The 23,112-nt window shown below is 35.0% G+C and overlaps 1 protein-coding gene across 5 annotated transcripts; it reads left to right on the forward strand.

The window, feature by feature from the left end:
• Positions 1-6,115: 6,115 nt before the first annotated feature.
• LOC127830979 (COP9 signalosome complex subunit 7b-like) lies at positions 6,116-19,602 on the forward strand. 5 transcript variants are annotated; one of them, XM_052355939.1, is made up of 9 exons: positions 6,116-6,268; positions 7,238-7,409; positions 8,258-8,333; positions 8,580-8,668; positions 11,435-11,494; positions 13,903-14,045; positions 16,755-16,860; positions 17,374-17,489; positions 18,898-19,602. In XM_052355939.1, exons 2-9 carry the CDS (start codon positions 7,254-7,256, stop codon positions 18,932-18,934), a joined length of 783 nt encoding a protein of 260 aa, XP_052211899.1. In that variant the 5' UTR covers positions 6,116-6,268; positions 7,238-7,253; the 3' UTR covers positions 18,935-19,602. The 5 variants fall into 5 exon arrangements, with proteins under 5 accessions (XP_052211899.1, XP_052211900.1, XP_052211903.1 ...); XM_052355940.1 differs by lacking the exon at positions 6,116-6,268 and adding an exon at positions 6,353-6,459; XM_052355943.1 differs by lacking the exon at positions 6,116-6,268 and adding an exon at positions 6,503-6,525.
• Positions 19,603-23,112: the final 3,510 nt, after the last annotated feature.

Consider the following 23,112-nt stretch of genomic DNA (forward strand, 5'->3'; position numbering starts at 1 on the left):
TGTCAAGATTTTTATTTAAAGCCCAAAATTCTGTGTCAACTATTTGATGCATTCGTTGGGTCATTTTAGGTTATTCAGCAGAAGTTTGGGGTTTTACGAAATCTTAGGAATTAGAAAGGATACTTCTCAAGTTCTGTAAGAGGCTTTTAAGACACTGGTAGAACTTTGGAAAACGGAAACGCAACGAAATGAAGAAATTTCACATAAAAGATGGGGAAACAATGAAAAATGGCTTTCAAAATACGAAGAAGAATTCATAAAGGAACATGAAAATAAAAATCCATTCTTTAAAAAACAAGACTTCGTAAACAAAAATCAACCCTCTTCATATGCAGATGCTGTCCGAAAAAATACCACCAACTACCAAAATCTGAAAACAACATACAACTACAACAGTCAAGAAAGAAACACCAATAAACAACATTCGCAAAGAAGAAATCTGCAACAAAATCAAACAAGCTGTTTACAAAATATAGATGTGGAAAGTATTGTAAGAGAAGTTCTTTTAAAAATTAATAATACCAACATCGAATTACATAACAATTTCCAAAGAAACAATTCCACTTCAAACAGAAGCAATATAGGAGATAACACAAGGTCTTCATACAGAAGAAACTATAGAAACAACAACAATACGAGCGACGACATATTGCAAGATAACGACGACAAACCAAGCGAATTTAACGTTGATTTTTTAGAAGGAGGCAGGGAGTGGAGCAGTCCGACATAGAAACTTTAGGTAACCTAGCTGAAAATTCAAAATTATTTACAAAAATTTACAATTTTTCAAAAAGATCATTATCTCAAACTGAAATTGACGTTTTATTGAGGGGTTTTAAATTTACACCAACACCTAAATATAAAAATTATTCTTATGATCAAATAAAAGATGTGGCTGATTTTCATAGATCACTTAGGCTTAAAGAGTTTTTTAATAATAGTCATCATAATAATACAAACAATTCTATTGTAAAAAATCAAACGTCCTTTTATCCACCTTAACATAGAAATAATACACTAGACCATTATATAAATGTTACTCGAACACTTTGCCTTCAACATTCTCAAATGGAAAATGACACTTAACATAACATATCATTAAAAGAAAGAAAAGCTATAGATTTATTAGCAGAAGACAAATCCATAACTATTAAAGAAGCAGATAAGGGTGGTGGAATTGTTATAATGAACACAGACTTTTATAGAAGAAAATTATTAGCAATGTTAAATGACGTTGAATATTATAAACAAAAACCTGATAATGGTAGTCAAATAACACTTTCAAAAATACGCAATTTACTAAAGGAAAATAATAAACTAACTAAACAGGAAAATGATTTCTTAGTAAAATTCGAATGGAAAACAAGCCTATTTTATGGTCTTCCAAAAATTCATAAAAGTAAAATCATTCAGGATGCAATTAAACATAGCAATTCAGAATATATAGAGTTAATGGATCCAGACGATTTAAACTTTCGCCCATTAGTCGCTGGAACTAACTGTGAAACAAGTCGTTTAAGTTCTTTATTGGATATCTTGTTAAAACCGTTTGTAAAATATGTCAATAGCAATATAACAAATAACATAGATTTCCTAAAACATATACCTTCACAAGTTCCAGAGTCAAGTACATTTGTATCATTTGATGTAATTAATTTATATTCTAATATACCGCATACTCTTGGTTTAGAAGCTATTGATTATTGGCTTCAAAAATATCCAGATTCGGTTAATGAAAGGTTTTCGCAACGGTTTATAAAAGAAGGCATAAAAATAATACTTGAAAATAATAACTTCAATTTTGATGATAAGTACTACAACCAATCTAAAGGGACTGCAATGGGTACTAAATTCGCGCCAACATACGCTACATTGGTAGTGGGATTTTTAGAACAAAAACTATATGCAAGAATTGGATCAATTTATAATGATGAATTTCTTTCTTTTATAAAAACATTTTGGAAAAGATTTCTAGACGATTGCTTTATTTTCTGGACAAAATTTCCCCATGAACTTCAAAACTTTTATACTATTTTAAACAACTTACATTCGGATATCAAGTTTACAATGCAAACAAGCACACTCGAGTTACCATTTCTTGATATATTGATTATAAAAAACAATACTGAAATTAATACTGATATATATTACAAAGAAACTGATTCTAAACAATATCTTAATTTTACCTCGTGTCATAATAAACACACAAAGATAAATATTCCTTTCACTTTAGCGAAACGGATCTGCGCCATAGTTTCGAATGATAAACTTAAACTAAAACGTTTAAATGAACTTAAGCATTCCCTTATTCAAAGAAAATATCCACAATCTATTATAAATACAGGTATTAAAAAAGCACTTTCCATCCCTAAACATGAATTACTTTCAAAATCAACACAAAAAGACACGAGTAATATAATTCCATTTATTTCAACACAAAATCCAAAAAATAAAGAACTGTTTGGCGTATTAAAAAACAACATTGACATTTTACAAACAGACCCGGTTATGAATAAAATAATTTCAAATCAGAAGATAATAAAATGTAAGCGACAGCCACCTAATTTAAAACGTCTGTTAACCAAATCTTACTTTTCATCTCAAGAACCAAGAGTATCTAAATGTAATGACCCTAGATGCGCCCTGTGTGGTTATATTATTGAAGGGAATTCTTTTGATTTTAATTGCAAAATGTTCAAAATAAAAACTAATATGTCATGTGATATACAAAATGTGATTTATGTATTAGTATGCAATGGATGCAAACAATATTATATAGGCCAAACGGGCGATAAACTTAGAAATAGGCGATCTGTCCATGAACAACAAATGCGAGACCCCTCAACAAGACAGATGCCTTTAAGTAAACATTTAGATGAATGTTCACATAATGAACCAAAATTTAAAATATTTCCATTTTATAAGCTATTTTCGAACAATATTTCAGCTAGGTTAGCAAAGGAACAACATTTTATACATGTATTTAAACCCAAATTAAATTTCATTTAATATTTATTGACGTTATGACGTCATAATTGATATGACGTTATCTCCATGACATTTTGACGTTGTAATATATTGTATTATGCCCTGATGAGCTATGCGAAACGCGTTGGCTAAATCAATATATATTTAAAATCCCAGACACGTGTTTTTACTTTTAATATATAATATTCACAATCTGGATTATTACATTTTACTTATATAACTATATAACTATATTTTTATATATATATATATATATATATATATATATATATATATATATATATATATATATATATATGCAGCTCAAATAAAGTCAACTATTTAGTTCATGGCCAAACCGTTTTAATTCGCATTTCTGCATTTAAAGTGAAAATGTGATATTTTACTTACAATTATTGCGCTAGCAATTTATTATTCACAGAATACTTTTTAAAACTTCGGGGGTGAGAGGAGGGGGGAGTTATCTTTTAACGATAAAAATTTGTATGCGTTCATTAAACGACGCTATTTTTATTAAAGACTTTTGTTTAAAACGTTATTTTAAATGATTGCACTTAAATGCATAAAATCATTTGTTTCCTAATTTTGACATAGAAAGCGCAGATTCTAACGAACGAAAAATAAGTACTGTGACATATGTTGATGCAAACACAATCATGAATCTTGTTTTTATTTGAGTGAATATTTCGCCGAGTTCATCAGTAATTAATGATACTTTGAGTACACAATTGTATACTTAAAATTAACATACCTTCATATTAATACGATGTGCCTGAAATTCCAGGATTGTCGTTCGACTTTTTGTTCAAACTCCCACAAATTGATTGTTACGCATTTCGTTGAGAATGTGCCTTTTATTTATACATTCACCGTGTGCTTGATTTGTTGATCCGTACCGTATGTTTTTCACCTATCCCGTTTTAATTGGAAATCCTATCCTAAGAAGCGACCTACATATCTCTTAACGTGGTTGCACCCACGTATGCGCGTCAACGTTACATAAAATAACGTCGTTATTTAAATGTAACAAATAACGTTTTAATTAATCATTCAACGACATTTATTGCCTTGTGTTTTTTTTCATTATTCACGCCCATGTGCGCAAAACATCCGGCAATTACATCGAAATAAGGTTGTGATGCTGTATTTATAACAATTTACTTTGTTCATTGTTTAACAGTGACGGTTCGTTCTCATCGTAACACTGCTCACATCAATCAGTCCGGTATTGCTATTAGACCGTGACATTAAAATAAAATTCGTCCGCGGTATTTGAAAAGGGGGTTTAATGCATGTGCGTAAAGTGTCGTCCCAAATTAGCCGTTGCAGTCCGCTAATCAGGAACGACACCTTCCGCCTACACTGGATTTTTGCAGATAATAGATTTTCTGTAAACACAAAATACAATAAAAGCGGACTGCACGTGCTTATTAATTTGGGAAGACACTTTACGCACATTCTTTAAACCCCCTTTTCGTTGAGCACGGCCCATTTGTAATGTAGCTTCTTTCACCGGGATTGTTCTTTCTCAACAGGCACAATGATCACGCGTGATATATGTGCGTTAACTGTTTCTATATTGTTGTCGTTTTGTGTTGTTTGTTGTTGTTGTTTTTTGTTGGTGATAAATTGTAGGCTACCACAGTTTTTAAAAACCAAAACAACAAATAAACAAAAACACGTATAGGGTGGATCAGTAAATTGAAAATAAATCGGACCAGCGTTTGCAAGTTATAAACATATATTATCTTTCGACAAGCAAAATGTGAACACTATGCAAACTGATTATTTTGTATTAGCCGTTTTATTCTAAACGGTACAAGGGTTAGTCAGATAAGTAGTACATTAAATGTCGTTGATTGTTTTATTTTAAGTTACCATGTCCATTATTGAATAAGTATGTTGATGTAAAGCTCGTTATGCTCTTTTATTTTATATCATATGAAACAAGAAATGCTGTATTGAAAAGCAATCGGTATTGAAATTAAAACTGAGATGTCAGGTTCTGAGTTTATACAATGCGACCAGGATTATCGGTAACGTTCATTTTGGGACCCAATAATATGTTTTATACTATACGTGCCTTACGTTTTGCAACGAGCGTATAAATTTATGTCAATTCCATGTATTATGTTATTTATTTTACGTCAATTTTTACATGCAAAACGTTGTTAAGCAACATTTGAATTGGGTCTCGAACAATACCACTTTTCGGTCTTTTGTTGACAACTGACGCCTCTTAATTTTGTTCTTCTTTCTTAATTATTTTTTCATTATAATCTTATTTTAATAATAAAGTGTGTAATAAAAATAACCATCTCTCTCTTTCGATTAATCTTAAATGATCTGAAAAGTAACTTCATAAAGGAGACACAAACTCCGCATAAATGACACATTGACTAACTGTTGCACACGGGACAGATATGCGTGTATAATTATTGTCCAGTTATATATAGAACAATAAATACATTACAAGAAAAATAATTAAATATCCTTAAAAAATTAACATCCGTTAAGCCAAAATTTTAAATATTAACAAATTGTTTAACACAATTGTGGCGTTACATAAACTTAACACTTCTTTAAAAAGTAACGGTCGTTCAGGCATTACCGTTACTAAACCGTACATATTAGTTGCTTATTCACCCCAGGTCGAACCTTGGTATTCTGGCAACTACTTGCAACTAATAACTGTTAAGTCTACATTTCACTGTGTATGTGAACGTAAACTTGACAAACAATTTTTTGTTGTTAAACGAATAGAACAGAGCAGATTGAATGTCAAACTTATATATCCGCCTCTGTATGTCAAATTAATCCACCTGGATTTTACGATTAAAAGACTTAACCCATTTATGCCTAGTGGACTCTCCCATCCTTCTAAATTGGATAAATTTATTTCCAAAATTAGCGATGTCTGGTATATTTATTTCTATATTTAGAATATTTCTAGCAGAAATTCCTTTAAGCAAACGTTTGCTACAGCACGTGCAACACGTGCTTTGCTTTCGTAACACATATAGTTATCATTTGCTCTGTTATCAAGATAATCCGATCTAAATATTATTACAAGTGTGTAACTGTTTATTAGATGCGCCAAATTACACGAAACGTAAAACTAAAAAAAAAACAACCAGAACCAGCAAGTCAGGAACGGACTGACACTTCACTCGGATATTTCGATGCAATAAAAGTGTACACAATGATTCTGTTAAAGCAGTGACAAAAATAATTCTGAAAAAACTGTAACAGATTCTTCTTGAATGCAAATAGCGTTGTGGTAAGTTGCTATTTTGATTTTTACTGGAACTTAAACTTTAATGACTACGGAGATTTGTGCCTGTAACAGTTTTTGCGCAGTGGCCGTGAAGCCCTTGACAAAAAGTGTTGATCTGGGCATTCTCCGCTATTCAGTCACACCGTTTGCAAATATTACAACGAATTTATTACATTCCTCAATATTTTCTTCCGGTAAGTTACCAAATGCTAATTGGGCTCAACAATTCATCAACACATACTCCTAAAAGCAAAACAAATGTGGGATTTTCAAAATAATAATTGACAACGTTTCAGGTTTTCTCATTGAAAATATTGATACAAATTGTTCGTTACCCAGAGTGTTCGGGTAATTCGAGTGTTTGTACCCAAAATCCAGGCACAGGCAAGGCAGAATGTCACAAATTCAACAAAAATGCAAACTACAAAGTCATTATTGTTTAACATTTATAAACCTATATATATATACAACTGTAGCTAATTTTAGAATTAGTTTGTAGGGGTAAGTTGTTTATTTAACTCTTTTTCATCAATGTAAACCGATAAATTGAGATAGTATTGTTTGTAAGCACGCATATACACGAAGGGTTATGGTGAGATCGGAGTGCAGGTTGTTGTCCTACCTAGCAAAAACTGTTGATTTCGTCCGATTTTTCACTGTGTTATTCTTTTAAAAACGGTTGAAATGAGGCAAAATTGTTTATGGCCAACGTTTACAGATGATATTTAGCTACAATTTTATGTATAGGTTTATAAATGTTAAACGATAGTGACTTTAATTTGAACTTCTGTTGAATGTGTGACATTCTGCATATTTGGCATGTTCAACCCCTTGTCAATATATTATATATCATATACGATTTTTTTGTGCCGGATCTCTATGCCGAAATCGTGTCGACTCTATCGATTAAATAGTTCATGTCAGAATATCATATGACAAACAAATATAACTTTATCTCTGTTTTGTCGGTAGATCTTCAAACTTGACAATGTCGTCTGAAAAGAGTTCCAATCCCCTGGAGCAGTTTGTTCTGCTGTCAAAGTCTGCCAAGGGGGCAGGAGCTGTGGAGTTGATCAAACAAGCCCTGGAAGCCACAAATGTGTATGTGTTTGGGGAACTGCTCGAAATGCCACACATACAGGAGGTATACTTATGTCACGTACATGTGAACAAGGGTTTAGATTAAATGAGTGCTCAGGGGTGTGATTTTTCCACGGATTAGAGAAGATCAGCTTGTCCAGGGTCATTTCTGCGATTTGCGTAAATTTGTATTTCATAAGCGGCCCGAATAATCCCTTCAGCATATTACACTGGTAGATTCTGCCAAAGCATTTTTGGAACGGGCGATATCATTGGCTGTCATTTTCTAATCTTCCCATTTAAATCAGTTGTGTAAGGTGTTTCATATTTCATTGCTGATTCGTCTGCAAATGGGGCAAATGGCAGAAATGAAGATTATTGAACGAACGAATCCAACAAAATCTTGGTGATTGAAAAATTATTGAAAAACAATGTCAAATCACAGGAGTTTCATAGTGGGTACGGAAGATCGACTGGTAAGGCTTACGTCATATTCCATATGAAAAAATCTTGAACTACAGATCCCGTGGTAAATTGTCATTAGTTGAACATGGTCGACCTTATTTCGAATGTAAAGACATTGAGCTCAAACTAAAGATTGCTGTCATGGTTCACAGGGATGGGAACATACATTGGTTTTGATCACAATTGATGATGGTGACTTCATAATTACAATATATTAAATGTGAATGTTGAATGTTGAGAAAATTGTACATTATGAAATTCATATTAAAGATGCAGTTGTTCCTTCTAAATTAATTTCTGACCCTACATTATGAACGTTACATGTTTGTACTTTATCCACCATAGACAATCTCTTTTTATACATTATCACTTATTTATGAATTCAACATTGAAATTGTTTAATCCATTACATTTATTATGTATTCCTGTAATTCATTTCTGTATCAGCTGGCCACAGGGCCTCAACAGAACTACTTCGCTTTGTTGAACTTGTTTGCATATGGAACCTTCAAGGAATACAAAGGTAGGTGACATCAGTGTGTTTAAAAGGAAAAAATAACATTTTAATGTTGAGTTTAAAACATTATTGAAATACATTTGCAAATTTTTTGTGTGCATAAAAGACCATTTTGTCTTGCAGTTTGTGTGGATATCTTAAGGTATAAGAATTAATGAAAGGGGTAATTATGTTTAGTAAACTTCTATGATAACAATTGTGCAGGTCTAATAACTTCATTATGTGACAACTTGTGTACCGATTGTTTTGCAGAAAAAAAGGCAGATTTGCCAGAGTTGACACCTGCTATGCTTAATAAACTGCGTCACCTTACCATGGTGTCACTGGCAACAAAAACAAAGGTACATATTATGACATGAAACCTAAATCTCCTGTTGCATTTTTTCAAAGCATGTGTACCGGTATTCGGACAGATTTAACTTTGTAGCCATGGTAATTGTCCCCTACCGGTGTCAGTCCGTCACACTTTTCTGGATCCTGCGATAACATTATAAGTTCTTAATTATTTTTTTCATGAAACTGGAAACTTGGACAGATGCCAATATGGAGATTATGCACGTCATTTCATTTTGTTCCTATGTCAAGAATTATGGTTGCTATGGCAACAAATTGACTAGAAAATTGCTGCAAATGGTGGGTCCTGCGATAACTTTAAAAGTTCTTCATATTGTTTCTTGAAACTTGAAACATGGATAGATGGCAATTTGGAGATTACGCATGTCATTTCATTTTGTTTTTACATCAACAATTCTGGTTGCTGTGGCAACAAATAGACTAGAAATATTGCTGAAAATGGTTGAGTTTCACCAGTAGGGGACTTATATTACTTGACAATACCGGTAGTCTTGTTTCATTTAAAGTGTTTCTATTTTACTGTTATCTGTTGTTTTTTTCGTTTTTGCTTGTAATTAGATTTTAAAATGGATTCAGTAAATGTTAATGCAAGTTAATCATTTGAATATTTAGTTAATGGGAGATGAATGATGAACAAGTAATTATAACAGTCATTTGATAAGAAAAGTCATGATGATATATATGCAGTAGTAGCTAACCTTTATGGAGATCTCCCTCATCACAACTTATATCAGGAGATCTCCCTCATCACAACTTATATCAGGAGATCTCCCTCATCACAACTTATATCAGGAGATCTCCCTCATCACAACTTATATCAGGAGATCTCCCTCATCACAACTTATATCAGGAGATCTCCCTCATCACAACTTATATCAGGAGATCTCCCTCATCACAACTTATATCAGGAGATCTCCCTCATCACAACTTATATCACAATCAATGGAGATCTCCCTCATCACAACTTATATCACAATCAATGGAGATCTCCCTCATCACAACTTATATCACAATCAATGGAGATCTCCCTCATCACAACTTATATCACAATCAATGGAGATCTCCCTCATCACAACTTATATCACAATCAATGGAGATCTCCCTCATCACAACTTATATCACAATCAATGGAGAACTCCCTCATCACAACTTATATCACAATCAATGGAGATCTCCCTCATCACAACTTATATCACAATCAATGGAGATCTCCCTCATCACAACTTATATCACAATCAATGGAGATCTCCCTCATCACAACTTATATCACAATCAATGGAGATCTCCCTCATCACAACTTATATCACAATCGATGCATTATCTGTGTATCACAATATATTTTGTAAATTTCTGAGAATTTATATAATTAAACCAACAATTTTGGAAAAACAGTGCAGCAGTACATATAATTTGTTTTAGCTCAATGGTTTCTGTCAGCATATGTAGTGTTTTTAGCCCAGCTGTGTTGGGAGAAAACCAGAGTTATTGTCATAGCCAACTCGTCGTGTCGTCCGCGTCATGCTAAAACCTTAACATTTTGTTAACCTTTTAAACATTGGCTCCAAAATCATAGTGCTTCCACCTACAACTTTGAAACTTCATATGTAGCTGAACCTTGATGAGTTCTACACACCACACCCATTTTTGGGTCACTAGGTCAAAGGTCAAGGTCACTGCGACCTCTAAAAAAAAATCTGACAAGCTTTCATTTATTCAAATCTGCACCCGCAGCCGAGAGTTGGCACCCGTTATACAGTGCTTTTGTTCATATTTGTGAGCACCACGTTTGTTCAAGCCACCTGTATCATGTTTTTTAAAGAGGAAAAAGCATGTTTGTCTGCTTTTACACTAACTGAACATATAAGTCAGCTTCTAGAGACGCTTAAGTCTGCATTTAGAGACGCTTAAGTCTGCATTAAGAGACGCTTAAGTCTGCTTTTAGAGACGCTTAAGTCTGCTTTTAGAGACCTTAAGTCTGCTTTTAGAGAAGCTTAAGTCTGCTTTTAGAGATGCTTAAGTCTGCTTTTAGAGACGCTTAAGTCTGCTTTTAGAGACGCTTAAGTCTGCTTTTAGAGACGCTTAAGTCTGCTTTTAGAGACCTTAAGTCTGCTTTTAGAGACGCTTAAGTCTGCTTTTAGAGACGCTTAAGTCTGCTTTTAGAGACGCTTAAGTCTGCTTTTAGATTAAGAAAAGATTAATGATGCTTTAGAGAACATTCATAGGATAGCATTGACATAAACTGTAGAGAACATTCATAGCATAGCATTGACATAAACTGTAGAGAACATTCATAGCATAGCTTTGACATAAACTGTAGAGAACATTCATAGGATAGCATTGACATAAACTGTAGAGAACATTCATAGGATAACATTGACATAAACTGTTTGTTTAGAGAATATTCATAGGATAACATTGACATAAACTGTTTGTTTAGAGAACATTCATAGGATAGCATTGACATAAACTGTTTGTTTAGAGAACATTCATAGGATAGCATTGACATAAACTGTTTGTTTAGAGAACATTCATAGGATAGCATTGACATAAACTGTTTGTTTTGAGAACATTCATAGGATAGCATTGACATAAACTGTTTGTTTAGAGAACATTCATAGGATAGCATTGACATAAACTGTTTGTTTTAACTATGAAACATACTTTGTCTCTGTAATCCTTTTCATTTAAATAAAGAATAAACTTGCTTGGTGCTCCTCACTGGTATCGATGGTTTTGCTTTATCCTGATTTCAGTGTATCCCCTATAGAGTGCTTCTACAAGAACTAGACATTCCTAATCTGAGGACACTTGAGGTAAACATATCAGCTGTGCTATCGGAGAAACATGCTAAATCATTGCATGGTCCTCATGTTTCCAAATGGGTTGTGTCTGTACATTTTTGGATGAATTTATCTTCACTGAATCGCACTACATTGTCCAATTTAAAAAATAATGCAAAATGTGTTGAAAAACATTTAAAACCTAATCGACCTGTAAAATTATCCGTTCAATTTCAAAACATACTGGCCTGAGCGCCACCTCGGAAGTAGCGTAGGCTCATTTATTAATGCACCTCAAAAAAGGGGTGGTGCCCGCAATTAATGGACGTGTAAATGCATGGGCCAAAAGACTTATCCGGGAAGACACCATGTAAATGGCATTTTTATGCCCCCGGTAGGGTGGCATATAGCAGTTGAACTGTCCGTCAGTGTGTCAGTCAGTCCGTCCGTCCGTCCAAAAACTTTAACATTGGCCATAACTTTTGCAATATTGAAGATAGCAACTTGATATTTTGCATGCATGCGTATCTCATGAAGCTGCACATTTTGAGTGTTGGAAGGTCAAGGTAATGGTCATCCTTCAAGGTCAAAGGTGAAATATATGTGTCCCAAAAATTTAATCAAAACTTTAACCTTCTTCATAACTTTTGCAATATTAAACGTAGCAACTTGATATTTGGAATGCATGTGTATCTCATGGAGCTGCACAATTTGAGTGGTGAAAGGTCAAGGTCAACATCATTTTTCAAGGTTAAAGGTCAATACAAAAATTCTAAACTTTAACGAACACTTTAACCTTCTTCATAACTTTTGCAATATTGAACGTAGCAACTTGATATTTGGCATGCATGTGTATCTCATGGAGCTGCACATTTTGAGTGTAAAAAGGTAAAGGTCAAAGTCATCCAGGAAGTTCAAAGGTCAATAAAAAAATTCAAAACTTTAACCAAAACTTTAACCTTCTTCAAAACTTTAACCTTCTTCATAACTTTTCCAATATTGTATTTAGCAACTTGATATTTGGCATGCGTGTGTATCTCATGGAGCTGCTCATTTTATGCCCCCGGATCGAATGATCGGGGGTATATTGTTTTTGGCCTGTCTTTCATTGTATGTGTCTGTGTGTGTTTGTGTCCCAAAACTTTATCCTTGGTCATAACTTCTGCAATATTCGATGAGCAACTTGATAGTTGGCATGCATGTGTATCTCATGGAGCTGCACATTTTGAGTGGTGAAAGGTCAAGGTCATCCTTCAAGGTCAAATGTAAAAAAAAAAAATTCAAAGCGGCGCATTAGGGGGCATTGTTTATCTGACAAACACATCTCTTTTTCATTTACAAATAGTCTATTTTGAATGAAAATCCAGTCTAACTGGAAAGTGTTGTCCCTGGTAACCCTGTGCAGACTGCATAGGCTAAAATGGGTCCACACTTTACGCTTATGCATTCAGTCTCGTTTTTCCAGGACACAGCTCAGATAAGTAAGTTCTCCTGAAAAATTCATGGTAAATTGTGAACACTGATAAATGGAATAATAAATAGAGGATATTTGTTGGATTCGGTGGAATATCGATTTTAATTCACGAGTGATTATAGAAAATACTATTTTCACTTGTGGCACAGCCACGAGTGAAAATTTACATTTTCTATGATCACGAGTGAATTAAAATCGATATTCCACCGAATCCAACACATTTTCTTTTTATTTTATGCTTGTTTTCACAGTTTATATACATTTTTAAAGAGTTTAACCAAAGAATTTCGCGGGATAAGGACGTCATTTCGTCCAAAAAAATGACGTCGTATCACAGTAAACAGTGAAAATTATCGATAATTTTCACTGATAATTTTCATTGTTTGAAACAGTGAAATTATCAGTTTTAATTCACTGATATTTCTCTATAAACCACCAGAAAGCATAAAATAAAGAAACATGTTTTATCTCCCCCCCCCCTGAGGAATTATCACAAAAAAGCATAGGTGCATTGTTGTGTAAAAGAAAACCATATTGTGGTTTCAATTAATATGCACCAAAATCATAGGATACATTGTATAGTTAAAGATTGAAAATCAAAGCCAGAGAGATCAAAATCACCCTTTATATATGAATACTTTGTTTGCATTTCAGTTTTGAAAATGTAGAGAAAAGCAAATTATTGACAAACCAAAAAGCTAACATTGTTTATATTCATGAACTGTATTTTGAAGGTTCAGGGTGGTAAATATTTCTGGTACTTACCTTGTTTCTCATGTATGCAATATTATTTTCATTTTACATTTTAATTTTTTGCAAAAATATATTACTTTCATTTGCTTGCACAATATTTGTTTTGACTGATTCGACGGGGGAAGAAAAAACAGCAAAGCACAGATCTGTAAATCTGTTGTGATATATGCAAACACTCCGCGGTTTGCCTCTGATGTTGCTCTTCTTTCATTAGGATCTGATCATCGAGGTCATATACGCGGACATCATACGAGGCAAGCTGGATCAGAGGAATCAACAACTGGAGGTAGACTACGCAATAGGCAGAGACATCCAGGCCGACGCTGTACCAGAAATCATATCTGTACTACAGGACTGGTAAGAGCTCTGTACTATGGGACTGGTAAGAGATCATATATGTACAACAAGACTGGTCAGAGATCATATCTGTACTACAAGACTGGTAAGAGATCATATCTGTACTACAGGACTGGTCAGAGATCATACCTGTACTACAAGACCGGTAAGAGATCATATCTGTAATACAGGACTGGTCAGAGATCATATCTGTACAACAAGACTGGTAAGAGATCATATCTGTAATACAGGACTGGTCAGAGATCATACCTGTACTACAGGACTGGTTAATGATCATATATGTACTACAGGACTGGTTAGAGATCATATCTGTAATACAGGACTGGTAAGAGATCATATCTGTAATACAGGACTGGTCAGAGATCATACCTGTACTACAGGACTGGTTAGAGATCATATATGTACTACAGGACTGGTTAGAGATCATATCTGTACCACAGGACTGGTCAGCGATCATATCTGTACTACAGGCCTGGGAAGAGATCATATCTGTACTACAGGACTGATAAGAGATCATTTATGTACTACAGGGCTGGTAAGAGATCATATCTGTACTACAGGACTGGTTAGCGATCATATCTGTATTACAGGACTGGTGAGAAATCATATCTGTACTACAGGACTGGTTAGAGATCATATATGTACTACAGGACTGGTAAGAGATCATATCTGTGCTACAGGACAGGTTAGAGATCATATCTGTAATGCAGGACTGGTGAGAAATCATATCTGTACTTCAGGACTGGTTAGAGATCATGTCTGTACTACAGGACTGGTAGGAGATTGTGTCTGTACTACAGGACTGGCTAGAGATCAAAATTTGTCATGTAGGACTATAAAGAGATCATATCTGTAGTACAGGACTGGTGAGAAAGCATATCTGTTCTACAGGACTGGTTAGAGATCATATCTGTACTACAGGATGGGTTAGAGATCATATCGGCAATGCAGGACTGGTGAGAAATATTAGCTGTACTAAAGGACTGGTTAGAGATTATATCTGTAATGCAGGATTGGTAAGAGGTCATATATGTACTACAGGACTGGTTATATATCATTTATGTACTACAGGACTGGAAAAAGATCATGTCTGCACCACAGGACTGTTTAGAGATCATATTTTAACTATAGGACTGGAAAGAGATATCATACCCGTACTACAGGAATTGGAAGTGATCATATCTGTACTACATAACTGGAAAGAGATCATATCTGTACTACATGACAGGTTAGAGATCATATCTATATTACAGGACTGGGAAGTAAACATATCTGTACTACAGGACTGATAAGAGATCATATCTGTACTACAGGACTTGGAAGTGATCATATCTGTACTACATAACTGGAAAGAGATCATACCTGTACTACAGGACTTTGAAGTGATCATATCTGTCCTACATAACTGGAAAGAGATCATATCTGTACTACAGGACTGGTTAGAGATCATATCTATACTACAGGACTGGGAAGTAAACATAGCTGTACTACAGGACTGGGAAGTAAACATAGCTGTACTACAGGACTTGGAAGTGATCATATCTGTACTACATAACTGGAAAGAGATCATATCTATACTACAGGACTGGAAAGTAAACATATCTGTACTACAGGACTGTTTAGAGATCATATCTGTACTACATGTACAGGACTGGGAAGTAATCATATCTGTTCTTGAGGACTAGTTATACATCATATCTGTACTACAGGGCTGGTAAGAGATCATATATGTACTACAGGGCTGGTAAGAGATCATATCTGTACTACAGGGCTGGTAAGACATCATATCTGTACTACAGGGCTGGTTAGAGATCATTTCGTACCTACAGGACTGGTAACACAGCCTGCACTTGTTTTTTGGTGATTTGTTTATAAGTGTTTTCTTTTGGCTGGACGGGTTGTGGTGTGGTCAAATGGTGTAGAAGGTTGCATCTATCCTTTCCTTCATTGAAACAATGTGAAAATTGCTATACATGTATGCAACCAGGATAAAACCAAAGCCGCCTGGGATAAACATGCAGTCTTATCAGTATGAAAGGGTTGGAAATGAAGCCTTCAATACCTAAATCTAGTAAGCAAGGTCTTAAATTTGTCTTGATTTTCTAAGGGACTATTAATGTGTCAGAGTGTTTATCTGAGATGTAAAGGGTTAAGCATGGCTCTCTTATAAATTTTTATTGGTTAAGGTAGTAATTATTGTGTTTTATTGACATCTAGAACAAAATTGTACTCATCAGCTTTCTTATAATGTATTCATTATTTCACACTAGCTTCTGTCACTAATTATATGGACTGTGCTCTGTTTTAAAGGGGGTTTAATGCATCTCATGATGATATGCGTTAAGTGTTGTCCGAATTTAGCCTATGCAGTTTGCACAGGCTTATCAGGGAAAACACTTTTCACTTAAACTTATTTTTTTAAGAAGAGACTATCTTTAAACAAAACATACAGGGACGACACTTTCCGCCTTGACTTGATTTTTGCTAAAAAGAATCTCTCTAAACGAAACATATCATAAAAGTGGAAAGTGTCCTCCCTGATTAACCTGTGCACAAGCTAATCTGGGACGACACTTTATGCACATGCATTAAACCCCTTTTTTCACCGAGCATGGCTCATATAAATAATGTAAACATTTAAGATGTTTAAATGAAAAAATATATTTTCACAAAAAAATGTTTCATTAATGCTTAGTTATATCTCAACAGGTGCTTGGGATGTGAGGCAGTGTTGCAGGGTATAGAGACTCAGATCACAAAGGCCAACGCCAACAAAGACAACACGGTCCGACAGAGACAAAGAATAGAACAGGAGGCAAATGGACAGGCGTCTGTTTTGTTTTGTTTTGGAGAAACAAGGGCCTCTATGAACTAAACAAAATCCTTAGACTAAGAAAAAATAATTATCTTTCAATTGAAATATTCAGAGATAGATTTTTGACTAAAGTTGGCAATAAGTCCCTCTATCTACATTATTCTTCATGTAGGACATATTCTTCATGACAAACCAAAATTACACCAGACGTATTTTTTGGTTCTAAGTCTGTTTTTTATTTGTAAGTGTAAGAATGGGATGGTGAAAACAGGCCATGGTGATTGCATTTTTTTAACTGAGAAAATGAAAATAGCGTATTATTACTGTACCTGGTATGAAATTATAGTTAGTTTACTGTTCTAGGTACTGAGCAAAGGCATGTACCAATAGTAATATATTTCATTGCCAATAGTAATATAAATATTGTACATATAAAAATAATGTATCATAGAAAAAATATTTTTGTCACATTTGCTTATTCATTTTGATAAACAAGAAAATGCATCATTTCAGATAACAAATATTAAGAAGACGTTAAAATCGACCCATGCAGAAGAAGAGAGCATGGTGACAGAGTCAGTGTCTGTAACAGCTGAAAAGCCTACTAAGAAAACAGCTAAAACAAAGGGGTGAGTTCTCCATATTGACAAGATTTGAGCCTGGCTCTGGGAAAACGGGGTTTAATGCATGTGTGTAAATTGTCATCCCAGAATAGCTTGTTCAGCCCGCACAGGCTAATCAGGGACGACACTTTCCGCTTGTATTGTATTGCTCATTAAAAGGCAGACTCTTCTTTTAAGCTCACCTGTCACGAAGTGACATGATGAGCTTATGTGACGGTGTGATGTCCGGCGTCCATATGTATGTGCGTGTGTCAGTCAACAATTTGTTTGTGTAGACAATAGAGGTCACAGTTTTCATCCAATCTTTATGAAATTTGGTCAGAATGTTTATCTTGATAAAATCTGAGTTGGGATTGTATTTGGGTTATCTGGGGTCAAAAACTAGGTCACTAGGCAAAAAATTAGGTCACATAATAGGTCAAATAATAGAAAAACCTTTTGTAGAGGTCGCAGTTTTCATCCAATCTTTATGAAATTTTGTCAGAATGTTTATCTTGATGAAATCTGGGTTGGGATTTTATTTGGGTTACCTGGGGTCAAAAACTAGGTCACTAGGTCAAATAATAGAAAAACCTTGTGTAAACAATAGAGGTCACAGTTTTCATCTAATCTTTATGAAATTTGGTCACAATGTTTATCTTGATGAAATCTGGGTTGGGATTGTATTTGGTTAGTCAGGTGAGCGATTAAGGGCCATCATGGTCCTCTTGTTTAATTACCAGGTTAGACTGAAAGTTTCATCCCAGATTAGCCTGTGCTGACTGCAAAGGCTTTTTTGGGACGACATGCACTAAACCCTGACAGTGGGATGAATACTGGTGTCAAAATGTAAATATTAGCATAAAAGAACGTGATTTTTTGGAGATGAAACTTTGAATATAAATATGTAATCATAAATGGGAGACAATTTGCACATTTTTACTCAAACGAAACTTTTAAAATAATCATCTTATCATAAATGGCAGAATTTTTTGCATAATATTATTCATGCTAACGTTAAAAAAATTCATTATTTATACCTTTCATGTGTTTATAAAAGTTATTATGTTACATTATTTAAAAACCAACAACAACACATTTCATATCTAAAAACAAATGAGAGGTTTTGCCTGATGCCTTATATTTTTGGATGAAATGAATGTAAGCTTCAAATAAGCTGCAACATGCAAAAATGGGTCTTATGCTTTGTGCTTAGACCAGCCAGTGGAATCGCGCAGTCTGGTCAGGAGTTACATTGTCTGTATAAAAGATTCGCAAGGTTTCCTGGGCTCATCAGCAGACAGGGAGTTCTTAACCAGCCTGCAAAATCACACAGACTTGTCAGGGTTGTCTGGAGCTACGCTGGCCGCAATGGCGCTGAAACCCATTTTCTCTTGATGAAGCTAAAATGAAGAAAATCTTTTCTTATTTTCAGATTAAGAGGAAGTAGTGGCACAAAGTTGTGGAAGTGAAAGAAACTATGTGTACTGTGATGAATTATTGTGCTGATGAATTTGTTTTATGTGGACATGTAACAGCAGAAAGTATTTGACACCTGCAAACTCTGATGGGTGAAAGTACTGCAACGTCAATGAACATTCAGAGTTTTTTTATTCTCATGTTTAATCAAATGTGAAGATGGATTATTCAAATGTGAAGATGGACAGTGTTGAAAATAAATATGTCCATGCCTGTTACCACCCTTAACTGTTGTTAAATTATTGCATTGCAAAAGTCATTATTTGACAGTGCCTGTGTAAACGAAATGTTCTCAATGTAATATCTTGATACAGTCAAGATTCATTACAATTAAATTTATGAGAATGTTTTTTTTCAAGTAAGTTTGTTAAGGTAGCTTGCTTAAAAAAGAAGATTAGGTTGAAAAAAAATAATAAAGAAAACAAAAGGTGACTTCTCAACTTAATGGTCCAAAATGCCTTCCCATGCTGCTGGCTAGAGGTGAAAAGTTAGACTTGTATTTGAACAAACATTATGCAACTTTATTATTGATTATTTATCTTCTGTAAAACATAGATTAATAAATAAGTGATCATATTAATTAATGAAAGTCAAATTTGTGTTGCTTCAAATTGTAGAACAATAGTTTTATCTGGATATTAAATTGATGGTGGTCAAGTCAGCCATTGATGTTTTTTTTTTTTTAAATCATCAAAAGACACAAAGACGCTTGCATTAATATGAGCGGCACTCTGTGAAAATGGGGTGTAATGTATGTGCGTAAAGTGTTATCCCAGATTAGCCTGTGCAGTCAGCACAGGCTAATCATGGTCGACCCTTTCCACCTTAACTGCATTTTTGCTAAGAAGAGACTTTACCCACATGCATAGAACCCCTTTGTCACAGGCATGGTCCATATAGATCTCTGTTTTCCGCTTATCGACTTGGAGGTCAGGGCTTTGGAAAGCAGCTTCTAGATTTCTTACAACTACATCATGGACTGGTTCTACCCAGTAAACAGACCTAAGAATACATATCTCATTAAGCTCAAAAAGATCATTGTTATTTAAACCAATTATTACAGATGTATGGGTTTTGTTAAGACATGCCTTAAACTGAGTCAGTCATAAACCAGCCTAAAGAATTGAAAGAGTTTTTATTTTGTCCGTAAAGTAGAATAAAGGTAAGTAAAATTGCCTTTTCCGAAAAAGATTGTGTAAATATATGATTTTGCTTTACGCTGTTATTTATACTATTTGCATTTTCATGTATTGAATGAAGTATGACATGAATATAAACAATGAAACCAATCTTAACTGAACCCTTTAAGACCGAACAGCCCCGCCAGTTCTAACTTTTGATTTAAAATGTATTATATGTCCGAACATGCCCCTTGTTGGGCTTGTACCTTTGACGTCCCACTCTGTAAGCAAACGCCCCGGTACGCAGAGAGTCATCATGGTATATCCTTACTTTGATTAATTTAACCCATTTATGCCTAGTGGACTCTCCCATCCTTCTAAATTGGATCAATTTATTTCCAAAATCAGGGATGTCTAGTACAGTCAGTCAACCAGTTTAGAATCAACCGGCAAAACACGTTAGTTCTTTTCACCACAATAATTTCTTTCGGGATTTAGTTTCAATGTGAGAAGATGTAAAAATAAAGGGTAAAATTTATTTTGTATGATAACAGGTTAGGCCAGACAGCAAATGCAGTTTTTTGTCAAAAATAGCCAATTAAGATCACTCTTTGGAAAATTATGAAAAATCATTCACATTACAGAATTAGAATTTCAAAACATTGTCATGGCATTTGTTTTCAATCAGCAAAACGTTTATTTGAAAATAATAAAGCCTTCTATATCCATATGCACATTTCAAAACATAACTCATTCAATCAGTTCCGGTTAACTCTTTGCTGCATATACCCCCTGTAGGCATAATACAAAAGCTTTCTTGCCAAAACTTTGTTAATCTATTCCTTTACCTTATGTGTACCTTAGACACTTATCGTTTCGTTTTAATTGGGGCATTATGGAAAATAAGTACAAACTAGAAATGGCGCGGCAGAGGCAGATGCGTATCCCCACGCCACATGTTTGACCCAGGGGTGCCCCAGGGTTGGTAATGGGGCCATGCATAGTTGAGATTGACCGTATTATCATAAGAGAAGTTCAGTATCAATGAGAAGTGAATTGGTGTAAAAATAAAGAAATTATAGTAAAAGACAATTTTGGGTGGGTGTGGCCTATTATGGGCGGGGCGCCCCAGGGTTGGTAATGGGGCCATGCATAGTTGAGATTATTGTATTGCCATAAGAGAGGTGCAGTATCGATTTGAAGTGAATCGGTGTAGAAATAATGAAATTTTAGTAAAAGGCATATTTGGGTGGGCGTGGCCTATGTGGGCGGGGTGCCCTTGGGTTGGTAATGGGACCATGCATAGCTGAGATTGACCTATTGTCATAAGAGAGGTTCAGTTTCAATTTGAAGTGAATCGGTGTAGAAATGAAGAAATTATAGTAAAATGCAATTTTGGGTGGTCGTGGCCTATGTGGCAGGGGCGCCCCAGGGTTGGTAATGGGGCCATGCATAATTGAGATTGACCGTATTGTCATAAGAGAGGCTCAGTATGGATTTGAAGTAAATCGGTGCAGAAATGAAGAAGTTAATGTAAAATAACATAAAAATGAGTGAAAATCTCTGACCCGGCCCCGCCCCAACCCCCATAGCTTTTGACCCAGGGGTCAGATCAAAACTCCGTCACTGTCACTGTCGCACATATGCTCATAGCTACCATGTATGTAAGTTTCAAGGTTCTAGTGCTAATTGTGTAGGAGGAGCAGGTGGCCAGGACGGACGGACAGACGCACATCACCACAATATCCCCACTTTTTCTCCGAAAAACGTGGGAATAATTAATCGGAACTGCTGATTATCCGGAACTGGTTGACAAAGTGTATATTTATTTTTATATTTAGAATATTTCTTACAGAAATTCCTTAAAGCAAACAGCGCAGACCCTGATTAGACGCCACATCATGCGGCATCTCATTAGGGTCTATGCTGTCTTCCAAAGCCTTTTTTTCTAAACGCTAGGCATAAATGTTTTTTTTTTATAACACCAGACATAAAAAATCAAGCTAAGTATATTTTTTACGCAACTTAATAAGTTGTATACAAGAGTAAGTTGTCTCGTTCCATGGCACAAGAGTGATAGTATAATCTTAGTCTAAACCTATTTATTTAAGCTTCATTGCATCGAAAGCCGACGTGGTTAAATAAACACCACAGAGTATGTTTCCTTTTTCTTAAGAAAAGGAAACTGAGGTCCCGGATTGTGGCCCCACACTTCTACCTACTCCTCTCCGTTTTTAGCTCACCTGAGAACAACGTGCTCATGGTGAGCTTTTGTGATCGCCTTTTGTCCATTGTCCGTAGTGTGTTGTCTGTTGTGCGGTGTCAACACTCTAGAGGCCACATTTATCGTCCAATCTTCATGAAATTTGGTCAGAAGATTGCTCTCAATGATATCTTGGATGAGTTCGAAAAATGGTTAAGTTTGTTTGAAAAACATGGCTGCCAAGGGGCGGGGCATTTTTCCTTATATGGCTATAGTAAAATCTTGTTAACACTCTAGAGGCCACATGTATTGTCTGATGTTCATGAAACTTGGTCAGAAGATTCATCCCAATTATATCTTGGACAAGATCGAAAATGATGCCGGTTGGTTGAAAAACATGGCCGCCAGGGGGCAGGGCATTTTTCCTTATATGGCTATAGTAAAGCCTTGTTTACACTCTAAAGGCCACATTTATTTTCCGATCTTCATGAAACTTAGTCAGAAGATTTGTCCCAATGATATCTTGGATGAGTTCAAAAATGGTAACCTTGGCTTGAAAAACATGGCTGCCAAGGGGCGGGACATTTGTCTTTATATGGCTATAGTAAAATCTCGTTAACACTCTAGAGGCCACATTTATTGTCCAATCTTCATGAAACTTGTTTAAAAGATTCATCCCAATAATATCTTGGACAAGTTCCAAAATGATGCCGGTTGGTTTAAAAACATGTCTGCCAAGGGGCGGGACATTTGTCTTTATATGGCTATAGTAAAATCTTGTTAACACTCTAGAGGCCACATTTATTTTCCGATCTTCATGAAACTTGGTCAGAAGATTTGTCCCAAT

The sequence above is a fragment of the Dreissena polymorpha genome, chromosome 5, assembly GCF_020536995.1.
Source record: "Dreissena polymorpha isolate Duluth1 chromosome 5, UMN_Dpol_1.0, whole genome shotgun sequence".
NCBI classification, from domain to species: Eukaryota; Metazoa; Mollusca; class Bivalvia; order Myida; family Dreissenidae; genus Dreissena; species Dreissena polymorpha.

Bases quoted from the DNA above. Each gene is read 5' to 3' on its own strand.
- LOC127830979 (XM_052355939.1), top strand. From the start codon at position 7,254: ATGTCGTCTGAAAAGAGTTCCAATCCCCTGGAGCAGTTTGTTCTGCTG. The intron at 8,334-8,579 runs GTAGGTGACATC...ATTGTTTTGCAG, and splicing joins AACCTTCAAGGAATACAAAG to AAAAAAAGGCAGATTTGCCA. The intron at 8,669-11,434 runs GTACATATTATG...TCCTGATTTCAG, and splicing joins CACTGGCAACAAAAACAAAG to TGTATCCCCTATAGAGTGCT.